We start from the raw sequence: 18,200 nt of genomic DNA, 5'->3' as shown, positions 1-18,200 counted from the left end.
TTGAGTATCTGCATTATGCCTCATACAAGGAGGCATCCCCCTGGGGCAAATGGAGATTTAGTCTCCATTCAAATAGAGAAAAATTTAGTATTATGCAAAAATTCATCAAGAGAGAAGTAACAACAAAACTAATATCAATTTACTTTTGATTCATTCTATCAAACTAAACAGTAGACATTTGAATATGTCCTTGAACTAGACAAGTTTTCGCACCTGGGTTTTGGTTACATAGACACAGGCAAAATTATTTCTTCTCTATTAGGAGGTAAATTACCCTTTGTAGCCCTATGGGTGTGACTGGCCCTTAAATAGTATCGATGGAGATGCTGGCAACTGTATACTTTCTGTCCACTGGAATTCTCAATTCTCATTCTCTCTCTCCCTCCCTCCCTCCCTCCCCCCTTCCGTGTGTGTGTGTGTGTGTGTGTGTGTGTGTGTGTGTGTGTGTGTTTTATTGTATCAAGCTAAACCACATGTTTCTAATTCTTACCTTCTGGATGCTTTCAAACTTCATTCAAATAGTCCTGTCTTTAAATACACTGCTTAGAGACAATACTTTATTTATAGACTAAAAAAGCAACAAAGGAATTGATGTCATCTTTTTATTCCTTCTAATTCAAATTTAAATTTTTACTTAAAATTTATAACTTAGGGTACTTTTTCCTTAACAGTCAACTTCCTTTATACCATCAGGTTCACTGATTTCAAAGCTTTCAGGTCAGAAAAACCACCGTGCTAATGGTGAGGCACCCATACTGCACACTGAGTGGAAGATTCAAGTATGCTTTCCAAATAGCAATAGTGTGAAACTAAGTCACCAGCTAGTCTATTAATGAAAAGGTGTCAAGGTGCCATTAAAGGGACCTGAATCAATGGTTGACAGCAGTCTTGGAGAGCCACAAAAGACCCATGAAATGAAGAGGGAAATGCAGAGCAAATGTCTAACTTCTACTAGCTGTTATACCCATTTTTATTCTCTCTGAGGACTTTTAGAAGCATGAATGACCAGTCATCCTTCTCTGCTAATAATGCATCCCAGAAGAAAGGGATAAACACGAAGCAACACTGGCTGGGTGGCTCATGCCTCGTCTGTCTATCTTATTCATGCAGCAGAGCCTGCCGGGATACTTAGCACATGTCAGCACTCTGGAACAGCATCTCCAAGCTCGAAGGCTAGCGTCCCAGTATTGTTCCACGTGATGTCAACGATGCAAAATAGCAGTAAAGCCAGAACAAAGTAAGAAAGAGAAGAAAGGGAAAGGGAAGATCCTTAAACACTGCATGCTGGGGGAGCTGAGAGTCCTGACTGAGACCCGCAGCTTGCTTTTGGATGGCTCAAGGAGAAAAGAAGGGCATTGCCTGATGTATTGAAGTTTATTTTGTTTATTAAACTATTATGTATTTCACACAGACACGAACACTCCCAAATCAGCCTATTACACAAGAATCTGTTCCCAGGAAGTGTGAAGTAATTACATTACAAAGCCAAGTTTAAATCGAGGGCACTGGATGAGGGCAGCTCCTAGTAGAACTCGACATTGCTCATAGGTTTTCTATTTTTAGAGCAGAATTCCCTTTTGAAAGTTAAACACACTCTTCCAATGTGCATCTTTTCTTATAGCTACACTACGTTTTCATAAGAGTTTATCGTATAAATGTTGTATTTCTGCTTCCTTACATTGCCGCTCTTTCTCTGAATGCTGAGATGTAGTTACTGGTATTGTGAACACAGTATTATTTCAACTCTCCCAAGGCCTGGGCTAACTGAGGAAGGAGCAACTCCACTCTGCCCTGCTGGTCTGCCTCTGAGGAGCTGGTCCCCAGCACTGTACATACAGGACCAAAGTAATTCTCAGAATTTACTTCAGTAAAATCCTAAGGCCCTCACAGTAATATACCTGGAGTCCATTCTTGTAGCATCCTTGAGAGCAATGCTTTACTAAACAACAGAGGAGTGGGCATGTATGTATAATTCTATCAAAACTGAATCTACAACAGCTGGTGTCCAACAAGGGAAGGATTTTACTCTGCTTAGAAAAATCAGTTGTGGACTCAGAACTGAAACTCATCTGCTCTGGAACTGAATGAGTTCAAAGTCAGATGGTAGACAGGGCTTACCTTCACCGGAACTGCACACTGTGAAATCACGTACTAGCCGGGATTTTCCAGAAGAGATCTTGGGTGATGAGCAGGAATATGAACGTGAGCGAATCCCCGAAAGCAGGGACTCCTATGAAAGGCAGCAGCATCACATAATCACCATCACCGAATAAAACCCCAACCCATGCATTTCATCTGTGCAGTTATTCATTTGTCCTGGGAACTGAACTCAGGGCCTTGTGCATGCTGGGGAGGCACTCTGTCACGGAGGTACATCCTCAGCCCCATGCTCTGCTGCTCATTTTGAGACATGCTCTCACTGAGTTGCCCAGGCTGGCACTGAACTTGGGTTAGTCTGTCTAGGTCTCCCATGTAGCTGGGAACATTTTTTTTTTACACCATCTTCTTAATTATTTGCTCTGTTTGCCTCTCAAAGTTTTTCTAGGGCTGTCCTTTTTATCTAATGCTTGGATAAACTTAAGCTTTGTGGAATAGTTCTTATACATGTAAAAGAATACCATTGTACCATACCAACAAGTTGGTTAAAAATGAGAAAATTAAGTCACATGACTTTTTCTCTGAATGTTCAACCATGGCTTTAATTTGTTTTTTACACAGATTATTACTTTTTTTGTTAGTTTACACTTCTGCATTTAAACAAAATATTATACTGGATTTCCTTCCTTAAGCAATTTTAGAAGGTAGAGAAATAACTACATTCAATTATAAGAGGTTTTAAGCTTTCAAATGGCTGTTTAAGTTTATAATGTTAGCTGTAGCCTCTAGGGAAAGTCCATGTGAGTCCTGTTCATCTGGGCCCACTATCTAATAGACTTTCCATCTGTACTTCCCAGATTGATGCTATCTATGATTTATATGACTTTAGTATCATTTCTTTTAAATGACCCACCATTTTTGCTCCTGTTTCCCAATTATGTGTTATTTTTATTATTATGTTTACAACATACATAAAAATGAAAGATGGCAAGGTAATTAAAACATGGTTTTTTTACATGGTCCAGAAATTTTAGATGAATATGGAACAGGAATTCATTAAAGCCATTATGGTGTCTAACTCCTACTCCACAGAGGCCTTAGCATTGATCCTGCCCATGTATTTTTGAGGTATCATTTACAGTGAGAGTTAAGAGAAAGGGATGCAGAATCCTTTACTGAAATTAAGCCATTACAAACTGTCCTGCATGAAAGCTGGTCCTGCCCATTCTTCCTAAGTGAAAGCATATGGTTCCTTGGCAGTCATTGGTTAAAGAGCTCGGGGCAAAGCTGATCACAGAAGCCTCGCCCGGCTTCCAAGGGCCTTGGCTTAGCTGCCTTCTCTTGAAGCACCCACTGGGCCCAGAGACTGAGTCACTGGATGTCGAGCTGTATCTAACCCGAGCAGGGAGCGGGCCCGCGGAGCCCACAAGATGCCATCCTCTTCACTGAAGTCGCGCACAGCAACCATTGTTCACAACAATGGAACTCTGAAAACTGTCCAAACCCTTTTGGCGACGTTATGCTGGGTAATTACAGAGGCAAGACAAGCTGCGCTGTAGAGCACAGAATCTTCTTTAGGAACTGTTTCCAAAGAGCTATGTTTCATTCCAAGGAATGATAAGGTTTGCACATTCTATTCAAAACTCAAAACTAGCTAGTACTAGCATTCACAACCATAGCCATTTCTTTCTTCAATAGTATTCATCCACACTTCTACTCTTATTACCCAGATTTATCATATGATGTTCAAAATATAAGTATAGACTTCCAGGTTACAGAGAGAAAGAGATCCAGTATGGGGGTTAAAAGACCTTAATTTGAGTAATGACATGTGATCAACCTGAGGCCACCTAGACAAAACTCTAATCCTTTCAAAACATAAAATAAAAGTGCTGCTTATGTCTTAGATGGGCGAAGAAAAACCTCTGTATTTTGCACATACATAAAGTTATTTCGTATATTACAGGGTATACTGTGAAAGGAAGGCATCATCTTACTAGCCAACATGGTCTTGGCAGAACCTTGGCATTTCACACATTGTTTTACAGTAATGAATACAATATAAGAAGAAAATGAGTGGATTATAACAGCACTCAAATAGAAAAAACATACATGTATGTACAAACAGAAGAGTTTGTCTTGAAAAACTGAATTAAAGTACTTATTTTTAATAAATGTATTTGTTTATTTTATATCCTGGCCACAGTTTCCCCTCCCTCCTCTCCTCCCAGTCCCTTCCTCCCATCCACCCCCTTCTGTTCCCACCCCCCACCCAACCCCCATCCACTCCTCCTCCATTTCTGTTTAGGGAAGGGCAGGTCTCCCATGAGTATCAAGAAAACATGGCATATCAATTTCAGTAAGACTAAGTACCTCCCTCTGTATTAAGACTGGGCAAAGCGACCCAGTGTGAGTCGGGTCCCAAAAGCCTGTAAAAGAGCCAGAAACAGCCCCTGTTCCCACTGTTAGGAGTCACACAAGAGGACCAAGCTACACCACTGTAACATGTATGCAGAGTGCCTAGGCTAGTCCCATGCAGACTCCCTGGTTGTGGGAGCCCCTGTGAGCCCAGGAAGCTCATAAAATTATCAAGAAGAGTAAAACTTCAAGATGGCAAAGTGAATGGCATTGGCGATTAGCTTGTGAAGCCAGGAACGCCCAGCAGATGTCACCTCTGACTTAGTGACATCACCTACCTCCTCGCCTGGACCAGGCTAAAGATTATATGTGCAAACAAGCTCGATCACTGAAACCAGCATCTCCAGTCTTCCTCCCTCTGTGTCAGGAAGGGGAGCAGGGATATCATATGAAATAGTAACATTTCCCAAGTAAGTAAAAACGGCAGGTACTCCTTGTGGGTCAATAACATCAACCAACTGCTGGAACAGTTGTACAGATGAAATGGAGTCATGGAGAATAAAAAGCAGATAGCACACAAGTCCCTCCTGACATATACACAAGTAATTTTTCTGGGGGCAGAAGACAGAGTCTGTCCTGTAGGTAGAGATGGGTGCATTGAGAACACGGTCTGTGCATTTACAACAAGCAAACAAACACCGAGGAGAATACCTTGGAATGCAGAGTACTTGAGAGAGAAAGTGACTCGGTCCTGGAGATGTTACAGTCTGGCTCCGTGTTGGCCTCGAAAGAATCCAATTCATCCCCACTAGGAAGCCCGGTTCTCGAGGAACTCTGAGAGCCCACAGCATAGCAGATGGGGGGCTCAGCATGCCCTTCCCCCTCACTGTCGGCAACCAGGGCATCCAGGCTGGAACTAGAGCATGAAATAAGTCACTCGGTGAGCAGTCAGACAGACAGTTTCTGTTTTTCTATGTTCAGATTCTCTCACTGGTGTGAGATGCAATGGGCAGCCATGTAATTTCTCAATAATACTGCTTTTTATACTTTCCCCCCTCCGAATCTCTTTTTAAACAAAAATTTTTATTCTCTTCTTTGTGTGTGCACAAATGGGTGGGTGTGTGCATGTGTGTGCCACCTGCACACCTGTGGAAGTCAGGGGACAATGTGCAAGAGTCATATGGGACCTGGGGATCAAATTCAGGTTGTCATGCTGGGAGGCAAGCACCTTTACCGGCTGAGTCTTCTTACCAGCTCTTTAAACAAAATTTCATGTGTCCCCCAAATGGCTACTCCTACCTGGCAAAAGCCATTTTGTTGTAGAATATTATTTTAATTAGGCAAAGATGCATTACATTTGTTCATGCTGCAGATATTACTTTAGCTGTGTAAAAGCAGGTTACTTTTGTTCAAGCTGCATTTGTTTAATGCTGTAAGGATGTGTGTTTAGTGATGTAAAGGTGTGTTGCATTTGTTTCACCTTGCCTGCCTAAGGCACCTGATTGGTCTCATAGAAAGCTGAATGGCCAATAGCTGGGCAGGAGAGGGATAGGTGGGGCTGGTGGGCAGAGAGAAATAAAAAGGCTGCTCAGGAGAGGGAAGAAGAATGAGAGAAGGAGGAGGAGAGAATGAGGGATATGCCTGGGGCAAGAAGCCAGGCAGACGCCAGACAGACAGACATAGAGAAGCAGTAAAAGTAAGATATACGGAAAGAAAGAAGGTAAAACACCCTGAGGCAAAACACAGATGAACAGAAGAAACAGGTTAAGTTAAAAGAGCTCACCAGAAAAGAGCTAAGCTAAGGCCGAGCATTCAGAACTAATAAGAAGTCTGTGCCATGCTTTGGGAGCTGGTTGGTGGCCCTAAATAAATAGCCTGGTCCTCCATTTCAATTACTTCACAAAAGTGGATCTGACGGTGACAAACTCACCGTTTTTGTTTTGCAAACCTAATGATTACCAGTCCTATACAGCAGTCCTTCCCATACTGAACGTGCCAACTATGCCGCCCCACGGGGCTGTTAGCACCGCAGCCTCTGGCCAATGACATGGGGAAGATACAGTTGGCATCCCCTCAGCTGGAAAGTCAGGAGGGCAGAGGTGAGCGTAAGAAGAGACAGCGAAGAGCTCACCTCAGGGGGAGAAGACAAGGGTCAGAGAGAACCCGCATGTGAAGCCTCAAGTCATCAACATGAGATGGCCATTTTCAGAGACTTACTGTTAAGGATTCTGTCTCAGAAGGAAGTAAAGATTCTGCCTACTCTAACGTTTTTCTTCCTATTTAACTTTCATAACCACAGCATCAAAGGACAGAATGTGACTGCCCGCTTTCAAGGTTCAGTCCCTCATAACATTTACATGTTTAAACCATTCTACCAAGCACGGTGGCCATGGGTGGTCATGGGTGATCATGAGTGGCCGTGGGTGGCCATAGGTGGCCATGGGTGGTCATGAGTGGTCACGGATGACCATAGGTGGTCATGGTGTGTGTGTGGGGGGGGGTCCAAGGTAGGTTCTTCTTCCAAGAACTCAGTGTCTTATCCTTAGCACCAAGCAGAAAAGAGAATTGGAGGCACACTTCTACTTCACTTATTTCAACACCCAAATATCTTGGAGTCTGTTAGATTCTTTTTTTTTTTCAATATGAAGAACAAAACTCGATGTGAAGAAAATATTCCTGATAAATGTTATTGGTTTGGAGTTATAGTAAAATGTAGCTATTTCAAGGTTCTGTGTAGTTTCTGAACATACTTTAAAAAAAAAAAAAAAAAAAAAAAAAACAACCCAAATATCTAAGAGTGAAGAACAGGTTCATCAGAGCTTGCTGCCTATGTTTGCAGCTTGTGGTCTCTGCTCTGGTGAAATGGACTCTCACTGGCAGTCTGCAGGTGCACGGCCTTCCAGTTTCAGTACAAGTTTATCTCTATGCAGAGGCCATGGATGCTCCAATATTACATTATTTTCAGCGTTAGAAAAACATTCATTTCTCTTTCCCATCTAATTCAAATTAGACTGTGATTCTTCTTTGCTAAGCAATTAGCCTAAGGTACAGTAGCACAGACAGAATTCTCAAGGTTGCCTAGAGTCTCACCTTACAATCATATCCCATCAATGGGATGGGAGGTCAATTCACTGGGCTGTGATCAGAATGTTCCTTTACAATAGCATAAACTAGAAGATACCAGAGTACATTCAATATGCCATTGCATAAAACTGCTTAAATTCCAGAAAGGGGGGGGGTGATGAAAGGTGACTTTAAAAACAAAACAGATGAAACAGAAGGGCATCTGAGATGTGTAAGTTTTTAAATGAAACAAATGATTATTGCCTATCACCTAAGTTTTTACCATTTAATATTTTAAAATAGGTGTTTTATGGCTTATTTTTTTCCTTTATTTTCTCAAAAGAGCTATGGACTTTAAGCAATATAATCATTACATCTTGTACAAATTGTTAGGTTTTTTTCCAGAGAGTTGATTTTTATGATAAACAGTTGGAGACGGAAAAGACTCACAAATAGACTCCAGAGTGTGAAGGATGTGTCAGGGAATTCCAGTCACACGGGCAATGCCTCTGTGGCAACGGTCGCTCTCACGGCACACCACTGAAGGAGAGTTACTGGAAGTCCCTGACACCTTCACCTCCCCTCGGCTCCAGCTCTCCCAGAAGATGACTTGGTCTTTGGAAACTTCCATGGAGGGAAACAGAGTGGCTGAAAAGCACCCACACACAGCAGAAACTAAGACATCAGTTGACATTCAGACTGATGTGAAATCTCCAGTGTTTTGACTTTTCTGCTACCATGGATAGGCTTCTGCATTCCCAGTTTGAAAGGATCCAAAGAGAGAGTCATTTTATAATACCTTGACTATAGCCGAGAAAGAACTGTAAAATGAACAGCCTAACTGCAAGTCATCTGTCACAGGGTCAAAGTTAATCACAATTGTCCTTGTCTCCTTAGGGAAAGTAAGTCAACTATCAATCCTTTCCTATTAGGACTGCAGACTGGCTTGCATGTCATGGGAAACCCACACTTCCCAAAATGGATAGTGTGGCTGTGATTCTTTTTTTCTGCTTCCTGCTCATTTTTTCTACAAACCTGCACATCCTTTGTGCACAGAGGTAGGATTCAGAATGGATTCTGGGAACATCTGCTGTCCTGCTAAGTTGGGAAATCCTACTGTAACGTTCAGATATGGAGTCGGCAGAGAGCTGCATCATCTGGATTAATCTGCGTTGACCCACTAAACATTGCTGTGACCCTCAGGAAATGTAGGATTTGTTTTAGTTAGCCTTGTCCCTATATCCACAGTTTTGACTATGTGCCCCCAAATTCCTCTCATTAGCAGTTCCTGGCCTCGTGTGCTATTGTTCACATAATAAACTTCACTATGGTTTATTATTTATCAGGCGATTCGCACCACGACAGCATCCACTGACAGGAGGGAACTGTCACCTCAAGGCTAAAAGGAAATATCTGCAGTCACCAGCCTCCCTTCTACCCTGTCACCATTCCTGTATTTCTCAGGACTGGGGGAATGCACAGGAGAGGGCTAGCCTGTGGAAGCAACCTGACCAAGGGTGTTTTCAGCAGAATAGCTTCTGCTCCTCCTCCCAATAATAACCGTGCATGCGTGTGCGCGTGTGCATGCATGTGTGTGTGTGTGTGCGCGCGCGCGCGCGCAGGTGGATAGGTAGGTACATATTTTGATAGTGCTGTGTAGCCCAGGCTGACCTTGAACTCGTAATCTTCCTACTTCTGTCTCCTGAGTGCTGGTTTAGTTTTTCTGGTACTCTAAAAAGGAAAGGTACTCTATCTGTAGCAAGGAAATGTTTAAAACTTTCTACAACAGGAACATGAAAACACAAGTTTGAAGTTCTGGGAATATTTTCATAAAAAGGCCAGAATAACCATTTGTACTTTTTCTGCCTTATATTTCTCAAATATCTCTTTAAATAACCCACTTCTTGAGATCTGAGGGGCACTTAACAGACCCGAAAGATTCTGCCAGGATGTATTAAATCACACACAGCAGAACTGTATGGTGTCTGGCCTACACTGGTGGCTTCTTATCCCCAGTATACAGGTTCAAAGGTTCAAAGCCCCAAAGACCATACAATGCAATTAAAATAACTGCTCTCCAGCAGCTACAAAACCGTAAGATAAAACACAAACCCAAGGTGCGGATGTTAGGACTTGCAGTCAAAATACCCTTCAACATCAATACTTGGCACTTTAAAAAAAAAAACCTCAGTCTATAGATCCATATAAAATACACCCAGTGGATGGTGTCCACGGACACTCATCCCCTCCCTGTCTCTTCTGGATCAACGATAGCTCTTCTGAGAATCTGTTCATCTACATGCATGTTCATTTAGAGACCAACACTTACATACACATGCGTACATGCTATGTTCACCTTGATTCATAACTTCACACGTGAAAATGAACACAGAATCATGGGGTTAGGACATGAGAGAAAATAGATTAACCTCTAGAGAAAGTGGATACTGGCTTATTTCCTAAAGAAAATGGACATGGAGACACAGAAGGCACAGACACACACAAATACATGTCATCATGACAAGAGTAATTTTTAAAAATGCTATTTCATGTGTACCAGAAAACAATAAAGCCTGGATGAGCCCACCCAACTTGACACACAAATGCTCACCAGTCCAGGCAAGGTCCATCCAGCCTGCTCGCCTTCTCTCACGAGTGGCAGCAACTGTCTTGAATTTAGGGAATTTCCCCTCCCCATTCTCTCCTTTCTCTTTATAGTTTATGCACATATGCAATAAATTGTCTTATTCTGCATTCTGTAAAAATTAAATCTGTGTGTAGCTTACTTCTTTCAACTCCATACCTTTGAGGTGCGTATTATGTATACACACTTGTCTTTAGTTCATTTTCTTGAACTCTACAGTATTCCATTTGCACAGTTTAAGACTGTGTAACTACAGAGCCAGTCCCCAGTTGAGTTATTTCCTACTGCTGCAAATACTAATGGATTGGTCTGCTGGTAAACAGTAGTGATGAGACAATGCAGATAATTTTCCAAACTGTTACCGACTGCTCTTCTCTCCACCACCATTGCATTCACGTCACAAACATGGTCATGTCAGGCTTTTCCATTTCTACCAATCTACTCGTACTCAGTGCTGTGGTTTTCCTCTACTGCATTTTTGTCGGCTTTCTTAACTGCCCTCCTTTCAAATGGATATAGACAGGAAATAAAAGGGGGTAACATCTTGATATAGAGAAAGAGTGATGAGGACATCTTTCTCCCAGTTCCCTGCAGTTTTTCTCCAGAAAGAAGCATCTCACCTTCTTTTCTTGAGATGACTCTGCTCCTTTTCAAATTCATGAAGACCGAAAGAGAGGTTCAGATGAGAAGTGCGGGAGCCGGCCGGGGAGGTGCAGGGCTGCCGGGCCACAGTGTCCGCTGTCCCCTCACTGTCCTCACTGAACGGATGCCCACAGGGACTGCTGGCAGGAGGCAGGATGTGCTTGCAAGCCTCAGGCCCCAGAGTGGACCTCATGGATTCGGGGCTGGTATGGGCAGAGAGTCCCTCTATGTTTATATAGTTGATGTCCAAATCGCCAACCTGGACATTGAAAGAGAACAAATACCAAATAAAAACAGGAAAGAGTGGTTTAATTAAAATCAACAAAACCCACAGAATTTAAAAAAAAAAAATCTCCACCACACTTATCTTTTTCTCCTCGTTTGTGCTTTATATAACCAGAGAATTCCTTTATGATGTGTTTGTGTTCATGTGGCCTATCCCATGATCCTCTACCACTAGCCCATAATTCTCAAAAGGAAGAAGCCTAGCCTATAAACTAAGCAGAGCCTCCTGTCCTTTTAACACATTATGAGTCACCTCCTCAAAATGAGGGGGCGTGTGTTGTTAAATACCCGAGAAAACACCAAAGAGAACCAGCTGTACTCAAAACACAGTCCATAAGAATCGTCATGGTGAGTACGTCAGCTTCAGTTTCCCTACAAACATCACTAGATGAAGACCATATCAAACTACATAAAGGACATTGTATAACTAGAAGATCTTTCTTAAATGTCCAAACCTCAAATTACCTGTGAATAAAACAAGCACTAAAGCCAGCAAGCCACACTGTACTCATGGCGGAAGAGGCTGCAGAGAGTAGGAAAGGCCTGGGAAGAACAAGCAGGGGACTAGCAGGAAGTCAGAGGGAAACCTGAGACTTAGCTACACTCACTGGTAACAGAAGTCCACACTGCGTGCATGGAAAAGAGCCCTGGTTGATCAAAACACTTCTCTGAGACACGGGCTTGCAGGTGCTTGTGAATTAGGGGTGGTTGTCCAAAGGCATCGCATCTCAGGACAGACAGCGAAAATGAAGAGAGCCATCCCCGCTGTAGAGGGGACAGGAGGAGCTCCATGGTAGAGAGCAGCCCAGCAAAATGCAAAGCCCTGGATTCGATTCCCAGCACCAACGAGTGAAGGGATGAAGGGGAGGGAAGGGCAGAGTGAGCGGGACTGTTAGGGCCCTACATCATCAGCCGTCATCTTAATAATTTATACAACCAAAACCAACAGCAAGTGCTCCAGGCAGCAAATGAGACTCCAAGAGTAACAGGAAGGGCTATGGTGACACTTCAGTTGGCGAAGTGCTGAGGACCTGAGTTCTAATCCCCAGAACCCATATAAAAGCCAGCCATGGTGATGGAGGAAAGAGACGAATTGGAGGAAGGAGACTGTCCTAACTGTATAAACTTGGCAATCCTTTACTGTGTTTATTGAACTGGGCTGTCTGCGTTCTCCTTTTCTTATTTGTTCCATATCATTAAAGCAGTATTTCTTTTACGTAAAGTAGTCATAAACAAAAATTATATCCTAAGTTCATCTTTGAGGGTTTTTTTTTTCAATTTTAGTGCATTTTTTAACATTGTAATGACAGTTTCCCATGTCAAGTTGAAACATTCATAATAGTTGGGGTGAATCAAAGTAGGATCAATAATCTGTCTAGTGAAGCTTAGAACAAGATGGAATAAAAACTCAAAAAATTCACTGAAATTATGGAGATTACATAATAAAATTAAAAATCTCATTAAGACAAGATGGGCTGGGAACAGGTATCCACCTACCCATCACTGCCTGTTAGATTTAAATACATACATTGCCGCCCCCGCCCCCACCTCCCCCCCCAGGACGGGAGGAGCACTTATTGAGAATCTGTGTGAATGCTATTGGCCACTCATTGCCATTTCCTGTTTGGCCCCACCAAAGAGCTTTCCCATTCCTCCTGGCTGTTCTCAAGATCTGCCCCTTCCAGTGCCCCTTGGTGGGTTGATATTCTGTGTCCCAAGAAAGAACCCAAGCTAACACTTGGGGAGAGGGAGCTTAAGCTAGAATTCTCAAATGATCACAAAAAAGCAAGAAGCTCCATATCCCCGCCCCTCTCTCTCATTGGGGGAGTGGTTCAAATACCCCTGGTCACTTCAGCATGCCTTACCTGATCAATCACCATACAGTTAGCATAGACTTCATCGCCCCCGTTCAGCACGTCAGAGAGCTGGCCCACAGCCAGGGATGTTGGGGCATGCTTGGATTTTTTGAGGCCATCAAAGGAGTGATCTAGAAGAAAATGAACAGAATTGAGAAATTTATCAAGTGGGAACAATTCATCTTACAACCAAGTCTTGCCTTCTTGGTCAAACAAACAACAAAAAAAGGGCATTTTAACATGGTATTTCCTGTATTCATACCTTAAGAGTTCCAGTGCAGGTACTTTCTCTTCTATCCCTAAATCTCAGTTAGCTAGAACTTGAATAGTTCTAGACAGATAAATATTAGCCCACTGCAAGCATGGATTCCCCCTTCATGGGAGACCTTTACATTCTCCCACATTAAACTCTACTCCATTTCCTTTACTAATCACATGGAAGCATTAGTCAGTGTCACACTTCTCAAGTATTCGACAGGTTCAGACTGGATGAGTCACTAATGATGGAAAGACAGAACTAAAGCCCAGCAGTGGTGGCTCTGGATCATCCACAAACCCTCCCAGGTGGCTCTTCCCTTCATTTTGAGTGACAGAAATGGCTTTTCTTGCTTCCATGGTCTCCGCTTTGCTTCAAATAGTAAAAGTTGCTCAGGGTGGGGTCCTGGAGTGTTGAGATGCTACTGTATTTGCAGAGAGCACAGAGTTCAAGGCAATAAAACCTGTGCAAGCCAGAAGCCTGGCTTCCTGTGCCCGGTCTGTTTATTCAATCTCCAGACACCTCCGTGGAGACTTCCCATCTGTAAGAGCAGAGTAACGCCACTCTTGTCTTTGTGTGCTTATGGCAGTGAAATCAGTCTGGACACGTACAGCAGTTGGCAGTAAGTGCTCCATTAATATGATATGTTACTGTTATTAATGTTTTGCTGTCATTCTTAAGATCTTTAATTATGATCAGTATGAAGTACAAGGACAATAATACTAACCATAGTATTGTATCTGTAAGTGATGGGGGTAGATTCATGGTATGGCCACACACAGTGCCACTTAGCAAGTTTTCTTGGATACAAAAGGGAAAGAATGGCGCTGGGTGTGGTGGCCCATGCCTTCAAACCCAGCAGAGAGGCAGAAACAGGTGGATCTCTGTGTATTTGAGACAAGCTTGGTCAACATAGCCAAGTTCTAGGCCAGCCAGGGCTACATAGTAAGACCTATCTTAAAAAAAAAAAAGGGTCAGTATGTCCCAAAGCCATAGAATTGGCATGTATCTCCCTGCCTGTCTTACTTCTGTCACAGGGTAAAATCAGACTGTGAGTCATGATTCATGACTACTGGGTTGATGTTCTATATTTTAAAGTTCTATTTTTCCACAGAAAGTTCTGGAGGACATAAAAGATATAAAGATATATGAATTGATGACCCTGGCTTCAGATTACAAATCTAGATCTACTTACCCCCACAGAACACTAAAATTAACTTTTATTAAGTGTCTTAAGAAAATATACAAAGTAGAAGGAAGTGTTTTCTTATAACCATAGTTGATTATTTTATTAATTTATTTAACTAGCTAGCAATGAGATACGTACAAAGCCCACAGGCACTTCGAGAGTATGACCTTTATGATCAGCGGCTATACCCATTAATTCTAGTTACATGGAAGAGGCTCCATTAGTTATAAATCAAGGATGCGGGAAAACACTTTCACTGTTCTGATCATTTGTCATTCTGGAAAATGTTTGAAAGCAGTCACAAATAAATGCAACATGGCCTTGTAGCATGTGATTAATCAGCTGGACTGGTCTATGGTGTTTTGCTTTTACAGATGTGAAACACCTGGCATTTTTGCCGTCACACTTAGAGGCCATTCATCTCCCTTCTGATGGCTGCCCTCGTAAGACTTCATTCATAACTAGATTAAGAAGGCAACAAGCAATGGACAATTTTAAAGATACAGAATCAAGTGAAATCTCACCCCAAATTGGTGTTCTGATGAATGTACTTCTCTGTCACCAACAGCTTGACTGTTTTTTTTTTTTCCTGTGTGCATGTGTGCATATACACATATAAGTGTCTGGGGAGGTTTGAGGAGGCCAGACAAGGGCATCAGATCTTCTGGGGCTAGAGTCACAGGTAGTAGTGAGCCCTCCAGATGAGGGTGCTGGAGTCAAACTCTGATCCTCTGAAAGAGCAAGTGCAAGAGCAGGCATCTCTCCAGCCCCCAAGAGCCTTGTTCTTAATGACCACAGTTCTGAACACTGTGTTCAGAACTCCAAGCACTTGCTCCAGCGATGAGCAGAACCATAAATTACTGCTGTTTTCCAGCACGGAGGTAGAATGTACTTTGTCCATTATAAACCTGTGCTCTACATGCCATCAGGGTCAATATGGAGACTGTATCCATGCCACAAAACAAACTACGGTGACTAAGGATGGAGACTTGGAGTCTAATTTGTTTTCTGAATTATTAATTTGATCAGGGCTTAGAAAAGGACATGATTGAGTTACAAAGACAGGGCTGTGAATGACCCTTAGCAATAACTGTAAATATTCAAAGCTTTGAAAATCATTTTTCCTTATATATTTGGTTCACAAATGCATTTTGTAGCCAAATCTAAGTGGAACTCATGTAAAGTCTTTATTTCCCTCACTTGAGGTCAACATTCAGACATTTGCCACAGAGATATTATGAAGCTAGATGACTGTAGAGTCCCAGTGTCTCCTATGAGAGTCACAACTCACAAAGTACAAGCCGCATGTCAAAAAGACAGTTCCCCAATACAGCCAGTCCCAGACGTATGAAGAAGAGACTGTGAGTCTCTACAATAGTAGCCGCAACTGATATTGGACCAAAACATCTCTAACCTTTGCCATTCCTCTCTTAATTTCATGTTTTTCTACAGCAGCACAGCATCTATATTGCATGTCAGATTCACACACTCTTTTTTCTTTAAATGACATTGTTTTCAATAAACAGAAACCCAGTCTCTCCTCACAATGTAGAAAGGAATGGAAAGGCTAAAGGCTACAGAAGGGAAGCAATACAGTAGATTCCAAGTACAGCTACTACACAAGCTGGGAGGGAGCCTGCCTGTCCTCTCTGTTAAATTCATGGAGATTCTGAAGGACCCGAGAAACACTAATGATGTGATGCGTCCAACTAAAACTTTCTAACAATGGACAGATCAGAAGAACCTGATTGTCAGGGGAGATGGCTCAGTCAGTAATTTACTTGCCACATGAGCATAAGGATCAGAGTTCAATTCCCAGGACCCCTGTGGGGAAGAAAAAAAAAGCTGTGCATGGTGACACATGCTTGTAATTCCAATGCAGAGGAGGTAGACACATCCCTAGAGCTCACTAAGTAGCCAACCAAGCCACTTGGTGAGTCCATGCCAATGAAAGATCTCTCTTGAGTAAACAGCAAGATGGCCAACCCTTGAGGAAGGACACTGAGGTTGTACTCTGGCTTCCACAGGCTCACAAACACACGTGCCCCCCCGACACACACACACAGAGCAACTTGCAAAAGGAATACCGAATTACTACAGGTTGACTGTGAAATGTCCCCTATGAGCTCCTATGTGTGAAAACTTGCTCCCCACCTAGAAGTACTGTTCTAGGAAGCTGTGGGGCCTAGCTGACAGACACTGACAGGCAGTCAAGGTTGTCCCCACGAGAGAAGTCACAGCTAAGAGCTCCCATCCACACAGACTGAGTCTCTCCTACCACATCTTCCCTCCCCCAGAACTGTGACTCAAATAAACCTGTCTCCCTAAAAATACTGCTCTCACACAGAGAGGAGATGCTCTAAACCTACCTGACAGTGCAGCTCGGTGGGAATGCCTCAGTGTGAGAGTGACCTGGTGTGACCCAGGATGGTGCTGGCCACCTTCCAGACCTTATCATTGCTCTGTCACCCCAAGGATGACCCACTGTGACAGAGTCTCTCCAGACCCCAGGGTTGGGTTTTGATAGTTGTGTGTAGTGTTGGTTTTTTTTAAATAACTTTGGGCCAGTCACGTGGTTCAGTGGGTAAGAGGGCAACCCTGAGGAGTCCCACCCCCAGGACCCATGTGAAGTAGGAGAGAAGTGACTTCACAGATTGTCCTCTGACTTACACATCCCATGGACAGACAGACAGACAGACACACACACACACACACACACACACACACACACACACACACTAAATAAAACAAACAATTTCACTCTTAACTATAACTTCACATGTTTAAAAACAACCCAAGTCTGGCGTGACAGCACACTCCTGTAATCCCAACACTTAGGCAATAGAGCCCAGAGGATCAGGAGTTCACAGTCAGCCTTGGCTACACAGTGAGTTTAAGGCCAGCCTGGGCTACATGAGGCCGGGTCCCAAAAAGCAAAACAAAACAACAAAACCCAAGGCAAAGGGAACACAGCAGACATTGCATCTGTTGCATAAAAACCACATAAAATGCTGCTTTTATCTCCCTTCCAGTAGGATTTCTCTCCCATGACTCAAGGACGAAAGCTTCTAAATCTGAGGGATTACAGCTTCAGAGGGGAAATCGGTCAGAGATGGCGTGTCCCCAGAACGGCGGGGGCGGGCGGTTCAGGAATGAGCAGACAGAGTGGATGCTGGGCCAGCTTCTTCCTGAGGACCCCACAGACTCAACAGCTGTTCAGGGGATCCCCAGTCCTCCTTCGGGTATTATCCTCGCTCCTGGGTCGCTCCACTGGGGCTCCCTAAAGCACAGATTCCCATCAGTACTTCCTTACTATGCCAGATCCTCTAGTGACGGGAGATAACAAGGGAGGTATGTTCGTCCTGGGAAGAGGGCCCTTCGGCACCAAGAAGGGAGGGAGGAGGAGGTGGCTGAAGTGCCTCCTTCTCTCAGAGCTGCTACAAATCTGGCAGGGAGTGGTTACCCACACAGAGCAGCCTGGCTGTCTACAAAGCTGACTCCTGATGATGGAAGCCAGCGCGCCTTCTGGAAGGCCAGGCCTGGTAGCTAAAGGGAAGTGTAGCCTACTTGCCTAGTTATGTAAGAGAAACACACCCAGACATAAACAAACCTGTGGCCGGCTTCCTGCAAAGCTGCCGCCTGGCTGGCCTGCTCTCACCCACTCCCTGCCAAGCTCTCACCACAAAGGCTAGGTCGGGCTTTGCAGTCCAGAAGTTTCTTGACCACAGTCAGGCAAATGGGTCTCATTCATTCACTCCTTCCTTCCTTCCTTCCTTCCTTCCTCCCTCCCTCCCTCCCTCCCTCCCTCCC

The 18,200-nt window shown here is 43.4% G+C and overlaps 1 protein-coding gene across 3 annotated transcripts in view; it reads right to left on the bottom strand.

Annotated features, from left to right (window-relative positions):
• Arhgef28 (Rho guanine nucleotide exchange factor 28) overlaps window positions 1-18,200 on the bottom strand; it is a 300,696-nt gene that overhangs the window by 87,197 nt on the left and 195,299 nt on the right. For all 3 annotated transcript variants that reach the window (XM_028871698.2, XM_037209483.1, XM_028871699.2), the window contains 4 exons: window positions 12,955-13,076; window positions 10,783-11,063; window positions 5,167-5,371; window positions 2,119-2,230 (listed from right to left, as the gene is read on the bottom strand). In XM_028871698.2, the coding sequence (XP_028727531.1) occupies window positions 2,119-2,230; window positions 5,167-5,371; window positions 10,783-11,063; window positions 12,955-13,076 (720 nt within the window). The remainder of the gene's footprint in view (window positions 1-2,118; window positions 2,231-5,166; window positions 5,372-10,782; window positions 11,064-12,954; window positions 13,077-18,200) is intronic.

The sequence above is a fragment of the Peromyscus leucopus genome, chromosome 11 (genome assembly GCF_004664715.2).
Source record: "Peromyscus leucopus breed LL Stock chromosome 11, UCI_PerLeu_2.1, whole genome shotgun sequence".
NCBI classification, from domain to species: Eukaryota; Metazoa; Chordata; class Mammalia; order Rodentia; family Cricetidae; genus Peromyscus; species Peromyscus leucopus.
Note: the sequence above shows the minus strand (reverse complement) of the source record. Positions and strands in the feature narration are given on the sequence as shown.